General features: G+C 37.9%; 1 protein-coding gene across 1 annotated transcript in view; it reads left to right on the top strand.

Annotated features, from left to right (window-relative positions):
• Positions 1 to 2,175: 2,175 nt before the first annotated feature.
• The window catches only part of pde8b (phosphodiesterase 8B), a 62,155-nt gene continuing 48,382 nt past the window's right edge, over positions 2,176 to 15,948 (top strand). Inside the window, 1 exon segment of the mRNA XM_053339403.1 lies at positions 2,176 to 2,478. Coding sequence (XP_053195378.1) covers positions 2,176 to 2,478 — 303 coding nt within the window.

Consider the following 15,948-nt stretch of genomic DNA (forward strand, 5'->3'; position numbering starts at 1 on the left):
TTATTAATGGTTTATTTAAGACATTTATTATGGCTTTATTCATATTAATACTGTGTAAAATAAGTTTGACTAGTGTATCTTCCATCAATTAACAACATACCTACTAACATTTACAACAAACGGGTGGTGTGTATATTAGAAAGTGGGAAAACTTGCAAACTTTGTTCACAGTTTACAAAAATTCATAACAGTATGCTTGAAAGCTAATTAGACATCAAGTACAACATAATTTAACTTGATTTATTGGCCACTTGGGGGCAGCGGAAACAATCTTTAAACACAGTACTGACATAGCCTTGTTAGCTTTTTATAGTTGGACATGTTAGCAAGCATTTAGCTTATTTACACATCCAGCAGTTACAGTACGGAGCAACATTATCATTCATTTGGAGTTGTATTTGTAGACAGCTGATGAATATAAACTCAATATTCACTCTCCTTTTTAGCTCTGTTGTTGGTCTCCAGCAACTCCAGAGAGAGGGAAATATCTGATGTGGCTGTTTACTGTAGCTGCTAAATGAACAGTTAGTATAGAGCGAGTTTATCAAACAGATAAAGTTTAACTTTATTGTCAGTCCAAAACCAGACACTCAGAATGAAATTGCATAATATGAACATTTATTATCATCTGCTACTGTAGGTCATTTTTAAACACCAATGATCTAACCAATGTGAATATACATATAAATAAATATATTAATAAACACATAGATAACCAGACAATTATAAATCAACAGCTAAACAACACACAGACCAGTCAGGTATCGTTTAGAGTTATAGCAGCACAACAGGAACACTAAATACTAAAAATACTATGAGGAGTATATTTATAACAAAAATTGCATTTATTGTACATACAGTAGGTGTTTTAAAGGCAGCAGTTAGCGTTCAAAATGGCTTGGTGAGGTGTCTTGTGTGGCAAAGTAAAAAAAGATGCTGTAACGTTCTGCTGTACTCAGTTTATTCCTGATTTTATATTTGATTTTACACATGTCCATTTACTGAGAGGTTATCGCTGAGTAAAGGAAAAACCCAGCGTTATTAGTATGTGGTAAAAGTAATCAGAAGCTTGGTTGATTCATTGATTGTCTAATTGGTTAATGGACTCTTTTGATAGTATTGAATTGATTTTTTTTTAAAGCAAGGCTTCTGTAGTAAGCTGAGTATCTCTGGTTTAAGACTGTTTGGACAAATACATGTAATTTAGATCTTAGTGCTTATGTTTTCCTTTCATAACCATTTATAATGATAGGCTATTGTTAAAGGTCAGCTGTCAATAGGTCACCTCGAGCACACGGTTCACATTTATTTCTGGTTATTTTTAAAGCATGTGCTCAAGAAAACCAATTTAAAGTACATGCTGAAAGAGAGGATGTGAAGTGTTTTTAACCATTATGTCTAATTCAGCATAGTGACACTTTAAATGACCCCTGAAGTCAGGGCATGGCCTCTGGGGAGATTGGAGGGTCATGATGGAGAGAGAAGTGATATAATGTTAGTGTGAGGGAGGGAGGGAGGGAGTGAGAGGGAGAGAGAGGGGGGGGGGGAGAGAGAGGGAGAGAGAGAGAGATGGACCGTAGCCAATGATCAGCAAGCAGAATAACTAAAGTAGAGACACAGAAGAGATTTCATAAAGCCAGTTACTCCCAACAGGCCTAAAATGCGAGCATGTCACACAGAGGATGAGCGAGGATGAGATACAAAGCCGGATATGAAGCAAGAGGTGAATAAGAGCAGCCAGGTGATCCAGTCCATTTATTAATTTTAATCATTAGTCCGGATCATTTTCATTGATGCGTTAGCTGGCGGTGAGGGCCGTCAAGGAATGGTTTAGATTATAGCCTGGGATCGGAAACACCTTTTAGTCCAAAAAAAAAAGAAAAGGAAAAGAAATATGACATCGAAATCCAAGATCCTACAATAGGAGCAGCAGCGGCGGCGGCGGCAGCAGAGGAGAGGAGAGGAGGAACCGGATTCACGGGACGCATGAATTAAAGAATCATCCACACCTCACGTTTCCCTCCCTTCATGTGCTCAACCGGAGGTGTGTGGAGGAGAGAGCGACTCGAGTCTGCAGCCGATGCCCGGAGAAAACAGCAGCCTGTGTGCAGGCAGCTGTGGAAGACGGGGGAGGTGGTGCACAAGTGTCGGTGTTTATTATCGGGGATCTGAGGCATGGGCTGCGCTCCCAGTATCCACGTCTCTCAGAGTGGCGTGATCTACTGCCGAGACTCAGACGAATCCAACTCCCCCCACCAGACCACCACCATCTCTCAGGGCACCGCGGCCACTCTGCACGGGCTCTTCATCAAGACCGATGCGGCCGAGACCATCCCCTCCATCCCCTCCTCCATCCCCTCCGTCATCACCTACCAGAGCCGCCACTCGCGCAACAACTCGTGCCGGGATCGCAAGGAGAACAGCGGGGGACACATCCGCATCGAGGCCGAGACGCAGACAAGCCACACCAGCGTCAAGGTACAAAACCCAAAACCCAAAACACGGGGGGCGTATTGGCACAGGCACAACATCAACACAGGGGTCGTGAGTGAAAACCCACACGTGAGGAGGCCTTTTGTTTGTTTGTTTGTTTGTTTTGTTTACCACCAGAGGCCCAAGGCTGTCAAATCACAATTCTGTAATGACATGCAATGCAAGGGTGTAACTTTGGTTTGAGAAGTGGTGGGGGGCACAAAACAAGGGGTGTCTGCTATAACAATGTTGAATCCCATTTTCTGTATTGTATAGGCTAAACACATTAAGGGACTATGGTGATACAAAAATCCAGGATATAATTATGTTGTTCATAATGATATATACTACACTGCCAGACAGTATAGTAAGCTACCACTATATAGTAGACGGGTAAAATCTGGACTGGATTGATATTGAAGAGGCCAAAGTCTCTTTAAAACACAGTTTCAGAATTGTGAAAGCTTTACTCTATGTGTGAAAATGCAATAAAAGCAGATTTCACAGTTTTTTTCCCTTCTTCATATACATATAAACCACTTTAGACCATACAGGAATAGATTTGAAAAGTGAAGGGGAGATGTCCCCTCTGTCCCCAGTGGAAATTACGTCCTAGATGAAATGTATAGTTCATTCAGCCTCTCTGCATTCACTGCAGCCTGCAATTAGTGTGCAATAGTGATAATAATTGACTGTATTAGCCTGCAGCCTGGGATATGATTCACTCTTACTGTGCTACTCACACATGCATATTTCTGAAATGATGTATGACAGGAACAGAAGGCTATCAATTATTTATTAGTAAAAAAAAAATGATGCACTTCAGCATGGATCTGGCTTTAACTGAACTGTAAAGGACACAACATGTTACAGTATGTCCTGTGATTGTACTGGCAGGATCTTATTTGTCCAAAGAGGTGAAAACTTTATACTTTATACTACAAGTGTTGTGGGAGAATGTGCAGGTGAAGTTGTGTAAGTGATCTCTACTTTTTGCGTTTTTTATTCACCCTCAACTCTCAACATGAGGCAGTAAACTCTCTAAATGTAAGCTATGACAAAAAGCTTGTTTACAGACTGTTGTTTATTATCCCTAAGTACAGCCCTGCAGCCTCGGGGCAAAGGTTCCTACAGGCAGGATGCATTGTAGAATGAGCTAAAATGTGCAAGTTGCTAACTAAGGACTAAAGCATAGACAGTATGAATCAAAAGTGGTAGAAATCAAAGGATTGTCTGTGGTTTGACAACTTGTGTTCATCCCTTATTTACACTAAGTTAACATACAACACATTGCTCTGAAGTTATATTAATAAAGAACAATTATCTTGCCTTTCTACGGTAGCCCGGAGGGTTGCTTCAGTCTGTGGTAAAACTCATCACACTGGGAGACATTGTCTGATTCAGCATGGTAGATATTATGTAATCAGCTACTGGCTTAGCAAACTAAATTAATAAGCTACAAATCAAAAAATCAAGTTGTTTGACAAGCTTTCAAACACTTCTCGAGGTCTTCCTCAACAAGTGAAGATCGGGATGACAAACAAGCTACACAAAGAAAAGTCTGACATAAACTGAAAAAGATTACCCTGAGTTAAAAGATAAGTTCACAGGTTTTCTAAGTCTGTCTTAAAACAACAGACAAGACCCCAAATGAACATTGAAACAAGTTTTAATTGCTGCAATCATTCCTCATGTTCATACTAACAATTAAAACACCCCGTCATGATGCTCTGACAATGTGTTGATTGGGATAATGGGAGACAACATCCGCAGTCTCTTTCTTTGTTAAAATCTATTCAAAACTTTATTTGAAGCTAATATGAAGCTTGAGCCAACCAAATCAGTCAAATCACAAGTGTCTTTCAACGTCACAGTCTTTTTAGTTCCTCTTTTTGTGACTATACTTCCACCACTGCTCAACAGGGAAACACTATCTCCGTGGACACACTGTGGATTTTGTCCTCCACCTCTTACATCGAAGGGGATCTTTGACTTGTCAGTATGAACAGGAGAAATGAGAACAATGAGGAAAAACTCTTTCACTGTTCATTTGGACACTTGACTACTGTTTTAACCCTCCTGTTGTCCTCGAGTCATTGAAGGAAGGGAGGGAGGAAGAAGGAAGGAATGAAAGGAGGAAGCAAGGAAGGAAGGAAAGGAGGGAGGAAAGAAAGAGAGAAGGAGGGAAGGAAAGAAGGGAGGAAAGAAAGAGAGAAGGAATGAAGGAAGAAGGAAAGGAGGGAGGAAAGAAGGCAGGAAAGGAGGGAGGGAGGAAGGAAAGAGAGAAGGAGGGAAGGCAGAAGGAAGGAAGGGAGGGAGGAAAGAAGGAACAGTCAAAACGGACAGGGTCAATTTGACCCGAGAGGACGACACAAGGGTTAAGACATGTAAAAAAAATTGTGAAGCTGTCCTTTAAGTTTGTTGGTCAAGCTGCTGTTTACAAGATGAAGAATGAACTTTAACACTCAAAATTAAAGTTAGTTATTCAAACATTAAACATCCGTCACTTCATGTACCAGATTTAAAAGCATGCATGAGTAATTTATTAAGTAAATACATGAAATGGGAGTTCTGAAAGTGAAAACTGAGAGTCTTGCTTTAGCAGTTCTCATTCAGCGTTTTGGAAACAGAACTTCACCCTAAAGATCATGAACTTGTCGAGTCTTGTGCACGTCTAATCATATTATTTGTGTATTTTTTACTTGTTGATGGATCCTTCTCATGAGGGAGCATGTGAAAAGATACTTCTTCGTATTTATGATCGAACCCTGGAGGATATAGCTGTGTTTTGTTAGGAAGTAGTGTAGCAGATGATCAAGTCATCAGACCCTCAGAATAGATTAACCCCTTCAGGCATGAATGAGATTTGGATGATATAACAAAGTCAAATAGACAAGATTGGAAGATTTTTGTTTGTTTCATTTGATTTTTGCAAAGGTTTTATACACTTTTAGGTCTTTGGTTAATAAAACAGGCTTTATTTAATAGTTATGGATCTGTTTTTGAAATATTGTGTCACTTCTTGTGCTGTTTAAGCCTTTATAGAGACTTTATGTTTTGTCCTAATATGGAAGAAAACGGGTGCAATATGAGTCATTGGATTGAATGAAAATATTTAGTCATCCTAACAGGATGCTTTTCATTATCAGCGTTAATCATACAACACATTGCAGTACTGTAGATTATTAATATTTAAGTCCAGCCAGAGGGTTACAGCCAGAAGTATATCTGACATTGTGGAATGATTTAAGACCAACTCTCTTATCTATGATCAATGCTGCTTTAGCAAGAGGTTCATTTGGGAATACAGCTACAACTGCTTTATGTCTTCGCTCTGAAAGAAAAATAAATTCTAATTACTGCTAAAATGATTGTCCATTATTGTTAATAAATTACAATATGTTGTTTTCCAAGATCTTAGCATTGCAGTAAGAGACATTTTTCTGAAGCTGGGTAACTGAGATCAATCTGGTTTTCTTCATATACTGCATGAAAATCATGGATGTTGCAACTATGATGTTATCCGCTGGTTTGTTGACTTGCATTTTGAGGACTCTAGTTTGTCATTTTGACCGCCGCTATTTTTGATTTTTTTGAGCCAGAAGTGATGAGAAGTGATGATATTTACACTAGAGGGTTGAAGCTGACCCTAACACTAGCTTGTAGCTTATTTAGCATGTTGTATCTAAAGTCTATGATTAACTGTGATTATGCCAACGCTAATTGTTGCTTGTGAAGAAACAGACTTAAGACCATTAAAACAAAACGTACTTACCAGGAAACTGAACATCTGATTCCTTAAAGCGTCTTTTACTAAAAACCAAATGCTGAACAACCAAAGTAGGCATGGGCCGGTATGAGATTCTGGCGGTATGATAACCATAAATAAAAATATCACGGTTTCACAGTATGGCGGTATTGTGATTACAGCTCTAAAATGTTCCTAAAAGGAAGAAAAATAAAGACAGACATGTTAATTTAACCTGAATCTGTAATGACAGCGTGAGGGGTTGTGATACTCTACGCTGCAGCTGCACCATCTGAGGGGTTTCTGACCTGCACTTCCTGTCTCTGACCAGACTAAAAACAGCTCATACCTTAGGAACGGTATGACAGAAAATTTGGCGGTTTCGGTTATCGTGGCTTTTTCAAATCGCGGTATACCTTGAACACGGTTATCATCCCATGCCTAAACTAAAGTTAGCTAACCAACATTGTTACTGTGATTTGTTGTCAGATTTGAATTAAATGAGACTAAAAGTTACAAATTGAACATCATGCTATATTGAAGAAGACTTGAAATGTAGAATTTAGACCATAAACTCATCAGGGAAGTGTTTACTGAGGTAATAAGGTCATTTTCTTACATGCCTCTATACAATCAGACTTCTTTTTGGCCATTAGACAGAATGTGGGTTTAACGTACTTCCACTATGGCTTAACTTTTCAGACCCGGCACTATCTGCTTGGTTTTATTAAGGATTGCATACCTTCAGATAATATACGTTGTGTGTTTAATATTGTGGGCGTGCTGCCAGGAAGCACACCAAGAGTTATTTTATCAGTTGATGCTGAAAAAAAGCTTTTGAGCGGTTATATATTGGCCTTACCTCTGGAAAGTTTTAGGTATTAAGGAGGCTTTTATTATAGCTGTCATTACAAGTATTAATTTATCTCCATCTTTTATAATAACAAGAAGTAGTAGACAGGTGGACCCACTCAGTCCTGTGCTTTTATATGGTTACTATGGAGCCTTTAATATAGAAATGAAGAGATTGTACTTTAGTTAAATCAATATTTTCTTCATTCTACAAAGCTTCTTTTTTTTTAGGATCTTTATATGCAGATGACATTGTACTATTTTTTTGAGGAAGTGTGAGATTATCTTTCAAACATTTTATCTGTTATGGAAGAGTTGAGCTGACAGATATGTAATACAACCCAATCTAAAAAAAAAGATAGGGATTTTTAATCTATTTTAAATCTATAAAATCAGAGTAGAATATATTTTTTCTAGTAGCATGTTGATGATTCTTCCCAGGGTACATTTCTGTTAGTTCAGAGCTTTTTTTTTTTTTTTTATCCACCTACTTTTGACTACTGGAAGAAACTCTATCACATAATTTCACTATGTGTATGGAAAGGGAAATGGTCAAGAATTAAATGAGTCCATCATAGAGTAATCCATCAGGAAACCAGTGAACTTTCAATTCCATATTTCAAATTATACTTTCAAGCCTTCCCGTTTTTGTTCTTTTGATAAACTGGTTTAATTCTTTAATGACCACATGGGTAGACATGGAAACCAATAACATGAATTCCTCTCATGGAGATAGATGTATGTACAGACCTATCTCTTTGTACCGTTTCTATTCTGCAACATTTTTTGAGAAGATGAATAAATGGACAACAAAATGGCACAGACAAACCCCAATTTTTCATAACCGTCTATTAAGAACAGATGGACGTCGTTTTTTCCTCATCCCTGTGGGGAAAATCAACCATTTGCTTCCATGGTGATATCATGGATGGTAGCGGTTTAAGAGCAGTTCAAGACTTGCAGAATGCATATAACCTCCCAATTTTTTCTTTATGTACTCTCCTCTCTGATGTGTGTGTGTGTGTGTGTGTGTGTGTGTGTGTGTCTCTGTGTGTGTGTGTAGGAATTTCTGGGGATTCCCGAAACCCTCGATCATCCGCTTTATGACCAGATTGAGACCTTACTTAAACTTCCAAAACATCAAGTTATAAAACTTTACCGACTAGAACACTCACACCTCCAGGGATTACACAAGCCTGGAGCACAGACCTCTCTGTGTCTGGGAAGACGATAAATTGGCGAAGAGTCTGGGGGAATATTATCTTTTCATCCTTGAATCGTCAACTGATACATTTTAAATTTATCTATAGGTTTCATTCGACGCCAGTGAAAGCACATCATATATGAAAACGGTAACTACACTAGCTTATATACTGTACATCAAATTTAATAGAAACTTATTTACATATGATCAGAGATTGTCACCCAGTTAAAAAATGATTACTTGTCTCTGTGGTGTAACTGGCTGTCATTTAACTTGCAACTGATCCAGAGCTGATGGTCCTAATCGATGAGTCCTCCTGTAATACGACTCTTCATCAGAAACAATCTCTGACTTGCGGATTGCACAGCTGCAAAAGAGACTGCTGGCATTAAGATGGGCAGCTTCTTCATTCTCTATTGGTAAATCAATGTTCTTAGTAGTCTATTAGACATTTAAGTCAAGCAATATTCATCAGCAAAATTAAATGAGGGTAGTAAAGATATCACACAGGCTTGGAAAAGTCATATAAACATGGCAAAAGACTGTTTTCTTCTAGATTATTTTCATTTTATATAATTTATATATTCTGTTTGTCATTTAAATTTTGTATATTAATATTTAAACTGTATCCATGTGTTTGTAAGTATACATACAGATAGATAGAGGAAAGAGGGTGTGGAGCACTGGTGGAAAAGTAAGAGTTATTCTGCTTGTATATATTTAGCGATACTACCTTTTAATAGATTTGTATCATGAGTTCAGGGTGGCACAGACAGGGTATGTGTATGCAGAGTGTGTTGGTTTGTCAGCTGTTCGTTGGCTCCCCTTTAGTTCCCATCCCATCTATCTCAGAGGACTGAGCGAGAATCAATGATACCATTTATTATTAAAATCATCTGCCTTTCCCTGCAGGATCCTGATAATCTTCCATGGTGTTGATCACGCTCCCATGTGTGTCTGGGTGTGTGTGTGTGTGTGGGTGTGTGTGTGTGCTTGCATATGTGAGTGCATGTTTTATAAACACAAGTCATTTGTTTACCCCTCTGGTCAGTGCAGCAGGAGTGTGAACAGTCACATGTGAAGGAGCTGATGCTGGTGGCCCGTACAGACATGCCTACAGGGCCTCTTACACAGTTAACGACTTATAAGAACATGCAGACAAGAGCATGAATTAGCAATTTATCAGCATCATTGTAAACCCCTCCAACCCCCCAACCCCCCCCCCCCCCCCTTCTGTTTGGATGTGCAAAAGTTCAGTGATCGACAATGCAGGTTCTGTGTTCTGAATAAGAGACGAGAGCAAAGCGGCAAAACTGATTATCAAACCAAGCCTAATTAACACAGTCCATCTAACATGACACTCTGACACACTATCTTTTTTTATTATTTAAAAAAAAAAAAAAAGTACAAAGATCAATTTAAAAACTATGCAAGACAAGTGACAAAATGCAAGTTGTCCCCTTGAGAAGAAAACAGGAAGTTGCATGTCAGTACAGAAAGATCAGTGTCATGATGACAACAAACATGCGTTATGCTGGCTGGAGGTGATGATTAGACGAACACAAATCTCAACAGACAGTCAAGAGGCAGGAAAATTACAAAGTATGATGAGAAGCGTCTGAAGAGTAAAAGAGTAGAGTGTAGTGCATGAGTTTTTGAAAGGTAAAGAGGCATTTTTATTCACCTTAAACATGTGAGATGGTGTTTTTTCTTCCTTGAATAGGAAATTTGAGACGTGCCACCTTTTTCATTTTTTTGGAATATGCTTACTTTAAAGTATGCACCACAAGATGAGATAAATCATCTGATCTTGTACCTTTCTAGTTTTTAATTTGTGTTAACAAAGTGTTTCAAGTGTTTTTATTAGAGCACAGTTATACAGTTATACATTTACAGTATACACACATCTGTGCACATAGAGTACAGGTCATAGTACACTTGTTTTTATTATAACATAATAAATAGATGAAAAGAACCGATATAAAATGTGAAATGCAAAATACAAAGAAAGAGAAGTAGTTAAGAATTTAAAAAAATAAAATAAAAATAATAATAATAATAATAATAAAAATAAATAAATGCATAAATAAATAAAAAATAAAAAGATAATAATAATAATAATATAATAATAATAATAATAATAATAATAATAATAATAATAATAATAAATAAATAAATAAATAATAATTAATTAATTAAATAATAAAAAAAAAATAATAATAAAAAATAAATAAATAAATAAATACAATTAAAATACATATCAAATCAAATGTTAACACAAATTGGAGCCTGTATCATACATGATGTCTCAAATCTCAGCCAGAACAGTCCGGGCATTATTTCCTTTTATTACATTAACAAAGCGATTCTCACCGTAACAGACAATTCATCTTGTTTGCACACATCACAAGTACAGTACAGTACAATGCACAGTAATTACAGTGTGAACAGTACATGGTGTAACTATCACATGTGCTATTTGAACCCATGCTATAGAAAACATCTTGAAATATGAAAACACATCTAGTTTCCATCCACACTGAACCAGCAGCGTTTATCACAATTAAAAATGTATATTTACAAAAACTCTCTGCAGAGTTAAAACATCTGAGTCTGCTTTCATGTGGATGGGGGACGGGGGGGGGGGACGGGGGGCGGGGGTTTGCTTCTGGAAAATGTTGGCGTATGTGTGTTCGGCTCTAGGCGGCTGTGAGCTTTTAAGTTGTAATATGAAGAAGAAGAAAATGTTGTGTTGCTTCTGATCTGCTTTTGAGCATCCTTTTTTTAAAATCCTGATTTCTGCCAAGTCACAAGTGGGCCGGACCCATCTTCAACCTAATGGTGTGGCCAAGAGCAGGGACGGAGGGGGGAGGGGGGAGGGGGGGGGGGGGGGGCAGGAAATAGCGTGGGTAGGGTTGTAAACATAAACTATGGGAGCTAGCATGGCTTGAGTACTAACAACATGAATGAATTTTTACAGCATTTTTTTAATGAAACATTTCATCATGTCATTAACCTCAGACTGCTGCTAGCGTTACTTTACAGAGCAAGTTATGAACACAAGAATATAAACAAGCAATATTTCCAGAAGAAGAGGTCAGTGTCTCTCCCCTCTCTCGCGATTTCATGAGTCAGAGCTCAATCGGATCTAAAAGCAAATGAACTCAAAGTGAAGGGGGGGGGGGGGGGGGTCAGTTTACGACAGGAAGCAAACGCGTCTCATCCTGTCGCACATACAGTACAGTAGACATGAGGAGTGAATTTCAGCCTGATTGCAGCATTAAGAGAAAGACCTAAACTCACAGCTCAGGCCATGCTCAGCAGTGTGTTGGCTTTTTAAATGGATGCTTTTTTTTTAGTTTAAGTAATGATTATTTGTCATCATTATTGAAGCTGTTACTGTTATTTCACGTTTATTTGAGTAGCCATTTTTATATCTCTCCACTTTAACTGGAGACTCAAATTTAAACCAGATACTAAAAAGACTAAAAAGACTTGAACTGACAGCTCAGGCCATGCTCAGCAGTGTGTTTTCTAGTGTGTTTAATATTGAGCTTTTTGACTTTAAATGGATGCTTTTTTGTTTTTTTAGTCTAAGTAATGATTATTTGTCATCATTATTGAAGCTGTTACTGTTATTTCACATTTATTTGAGTAGCCATTTTTTATTTCGTTCGCTTTACAGCTTCAAAATCATCTGTAAAAGTAATTGAAGTAAGAAAATTGTTCTCCGTCTCTCTGCTTTACTTTAACTGGAGACTCAAATTTAAACCAGCTACAAAAAAGACCTGGACTGACAGCTCAGGCCATGCTCAGCAGTGTATTTAATATTGAGCTTTTTGACTTTTTAAATGAATGCTTTTTCTTTTAGTCTAAGTAATGATTATTTGTCATCATTATTGAAGCTGTTTTTTTTCTTGTCTTCAGCATAGACGCCTTTATTCAACAGTAGACAGACAGGAAACATGGAAGAGAGAAGGGGGGGGGGGGGGGGGGGGTGACATGCAAAAAAAAGCAAAGGACCTCCGGCCGGGATTCGAACCGGGGTCGGCTGCGTTATATGGCATGCGCTCTAACCTCATTATCGAAGCTGTTACTGTTATTTCAGATTTTATTTGAGTACCATTTTTTTTTATTTCATTCGCTTTATAGCTTCAAAATCATCTGTAAAAGTAATTGAAGTAAGAAAATTGTTCTCCTCCGTCTCTCTCTCCTTCACTTTAACTGGAGACTCAACTTTAAACTCACTTCCTCACAGTCAGTATAACCAATTGCACAACACAGGTGCTGTCACCATTAACCTGTATTAATGTTTATTTTGTATATTTTCTCAGATGTTGCTGTGATCATAGAGTAATATGACACCCACAGTCTTGCTGCTGCCGCTCTGGGATAACAGTTAAAGTTGTTACTAGTCATCGAATCACTATTATTATTATTATTATGCTTGTTCAACAGTCCAATATGTTAATGACATAAATGATCCAGGAGCTCAGCATGTAGAGCAGCAGAAGATACAATAAGAGTTTTGATTGTGATTTAATATTTGTGTTTGTGCCATCTGGAAAAACAACCAAAAAAAAAAAAAAAAAAAAGATATTCAGCTGTTTTTCTGTTGGTTTTTTTAAGAAGGAGATTTGTATGAAAATGACCCGTGGACAGCAGCGTCTGTAGTTTTGGATGCAGTCTGGGTTTGGATGTAAGAGGAAGTGTGTGTGTGTGTGTGTGTGTGTGAGAGAGTGTGTGTGAGAGTGTGTGTGTGTGTGTGTGAGCAGGAATGTCACCCAGGCTGTGAAGTGGAAAATAGTTTGAATGCTGGACTGGAATAACTGTTTACATACAAGGAAGTTCCTGTAGGTGTGTGTGTGTGTGTGTGTGTGTGTGTGTGTGTGTGTGTGTGTGTGTTTAAATGCATGTTATCTCATTTTAGCGTAGTTTAAATCTTTATATTGTGCACAGTCGTGTTTACTTGCTCTTTTTTTTGGGAAGTCATTACTGATTAGTACCATAGATGCTGAGTATTGAGAATTAAATATTGATTTTTTTTTGCATCTCAAATTGCGGTTTTATTTTGGAAAATGAAAAACTAAGTATTTACTTAAGGTACTGAATGTTGAGGCTTTTTGAGATCAACACTGGAGACTCTTCAGCAGGATTAGACGACATACTCTGAGACTTCAACACACTCTGTATTCCCAAACTTTGTTCAAATTAGATGCTTCAATCCATGTGATTTGCATGTTAGACCAAAGCCTGACCAAGTGTGGATGTTTAAGGCCAATAACAACATTATATTTGAGTGTTTAAATACTCAAACTCTTGGATATGTACTCTTTACATGTAGTTATTTGTGATAAACATACAGGATGTCCAGAGTCCATTTTACATTTGAGCAAGTATCAGAGTCTCAAATATAATGTAGAAGCCATGAATGAATTAACACAGGTATATTTTTCTATTAAGGTGAAGGTGTGTATTTTTTGGTGTTTGTTTTGGTCATGACATCATTTATTATGTGGTAATATTGAGAAGGGGGATAGCGGGTCACAAGGATATGGGCAGAGATGGGCACAAATACATTAAAATGTATTTCCAAATAAAATACCAAATACCCACCTTAAAAATGTATCAAAATAAAATACTGTATTTTTGTATTTTCAAAATACTACAAAATACTTCTTTCCCTAAGGCAGTTTTTTAAACAACCTTTCTCTAATAGCCTTTTTCATCTATCCCTGCACATAGATAGATCTCAATAAAATACAAATTACAAAATAGTATTTTGTATTTTAAATACATGTATTAGAAATACTGCCCATCCCTGGATATGGGGGGGGGGGGGGGATATTAATTGAATATAGTCACTGCTACTTTTTGTTTGATCACTGTGATTACATTTGATTATCGATTTGTCCACGCTATCATGAGTCATGAATCTTCTTTTTGTTATAATAAATCGAAGCGTATATTTTGAAATCTTCCGTTAAGCTCATCAGACAACAAAGACCCAACTTCAGTCCCTCGGCGACTCCTTTGTTCTTTGAAGTTTCTACATAGAAGTTTCACACATCCACACATTTCCACTGCATCAAAAGTAAGGGTGCATTAAAGAATGTAATTTCACAATTCTGTATATGAATGACATTTTTACTAAATGTTACACCTTTCGTTGTGTGACCTCGTCCTGAAACTTCATTGACTTGACTTAAATGTTTGATTTTTACAATTATTCTGCTTGACTCTTTATATCATGACTTTAAGTGGATCAGTTTTGTGGTTCTTACCTTTTTGTATTTTAGGATAGTTTTGGTCAAAATTAGCATGTTTGGTGTCGTAGTCATGTTTTACAGTCTTTAAATGAACAAGTTTTCCTTAGTCAACTCATCCTTTTAAAGACCTTCCTTGTTTTGGATCATATTATAAAGCCAATTTACTTGGACACTCGGGTGAAGAGAGGGGCGGAGCTGTCAACTGATCACCTGGTGGTGAGTTGGCTACGATGGTGGGGGAGGATGCAGGTCAGACCTGGCAGACCCAAACGTATTGTGAGGGTCTGCTGGGAATGTCTGGCAATTGAGTCTGAGTGGGCCATGTTCCGTGCCTCCATTGTTAAAGCGACCTTCCTTGTTTAGGATCATATTATAAAGCCAATTGACTTCAACTGGAGTTCCTACATCCTACAGCAGCCTTGTTAACTGTGGTGACCAGCAGGTGGCTGAATGATGACAGGTGAGGTGAGGTGAGGTAGTGATGTGTTACAGGGAGCAGTCTGGTTCAGGTTGTGGTGAAATTTTGCTCCCAGATTGTTATTCAGTCCAGATACAGACCAGAGTCTATATGTTCAGTATGTATAGCCTAAGGAAGTATCCGCTGATGCTTTGGTCTCGTTCTGCTTTGGAGCAACTTCAAACACAGAGGCTCAATCACAGTTTCCAGATTACAGTGCTAAACACAATAATTGCACTTGTTCTCATAATGTTGAGAAGAGAGCGTTAGAGTGGGAGCTCCTTCGCACTATAATTTGGAATCATTTTCAACAATGAATGCTAAAACACCCGAGTAGAAAAAAGGGGGACTTGAACAACTACTGTTAGTATGTGCAGTGATGGCCTCTACAGTGTGCTATTATTGGCAGCGTGATCATCAAATCTGAAGGTTACCCTGAGTGAAGAAGATCACATGACAAAGTTAACCAACATTAAAACGTCCTGTTGATCAATGTGAGCTTATCACTGACTTCACAGCGTTGATAGAAGTCTGAATGATAAGGAGGATGATAAGTGTAGCCGTGTGCAGACTGAGGCCGACCTCAAGTCCATCGTGGCTTGACAGAAGGCCACCTGCTCGGAAGATAAGATGTTCTGAGGCCTTGTTGCAAGGACTGTGATTCACGTAAACAGCAAGGCCTGCAATGATGAGGAATATCATACAATGAAAGCTGACTTGCTTGGCATTTATCTGGCAATATATACAAAATACATCACATGGCATTTCACTGCTGGTTCAGATACAAATGTAAATGATATAATTTAAGGGCCACATACAGGTATATTTGATCTCATGTGGGCCAGACCATTAAAATCCACTGCATAGTAACCTACAGTATAAATAATATATAATGACTTTACTATAATAAACCATCTATTCACAAAGCAGATGAACAGGACTTAAG

This window comes from Scomber japonicus, chromosome 19 (assembly GCF_027409825.1).
Source record: "Scomber japonicus isolate fScoJap1 chromosome 19, fScoJap1.pri, whole genome shotgun sequence".
Classification (NCBI taxonomy): Eukaryota; Metazoa; Chordata; class Actinopteri; order Scombriformes; family Scombridae; genus Scomber; species Scomber japonicus.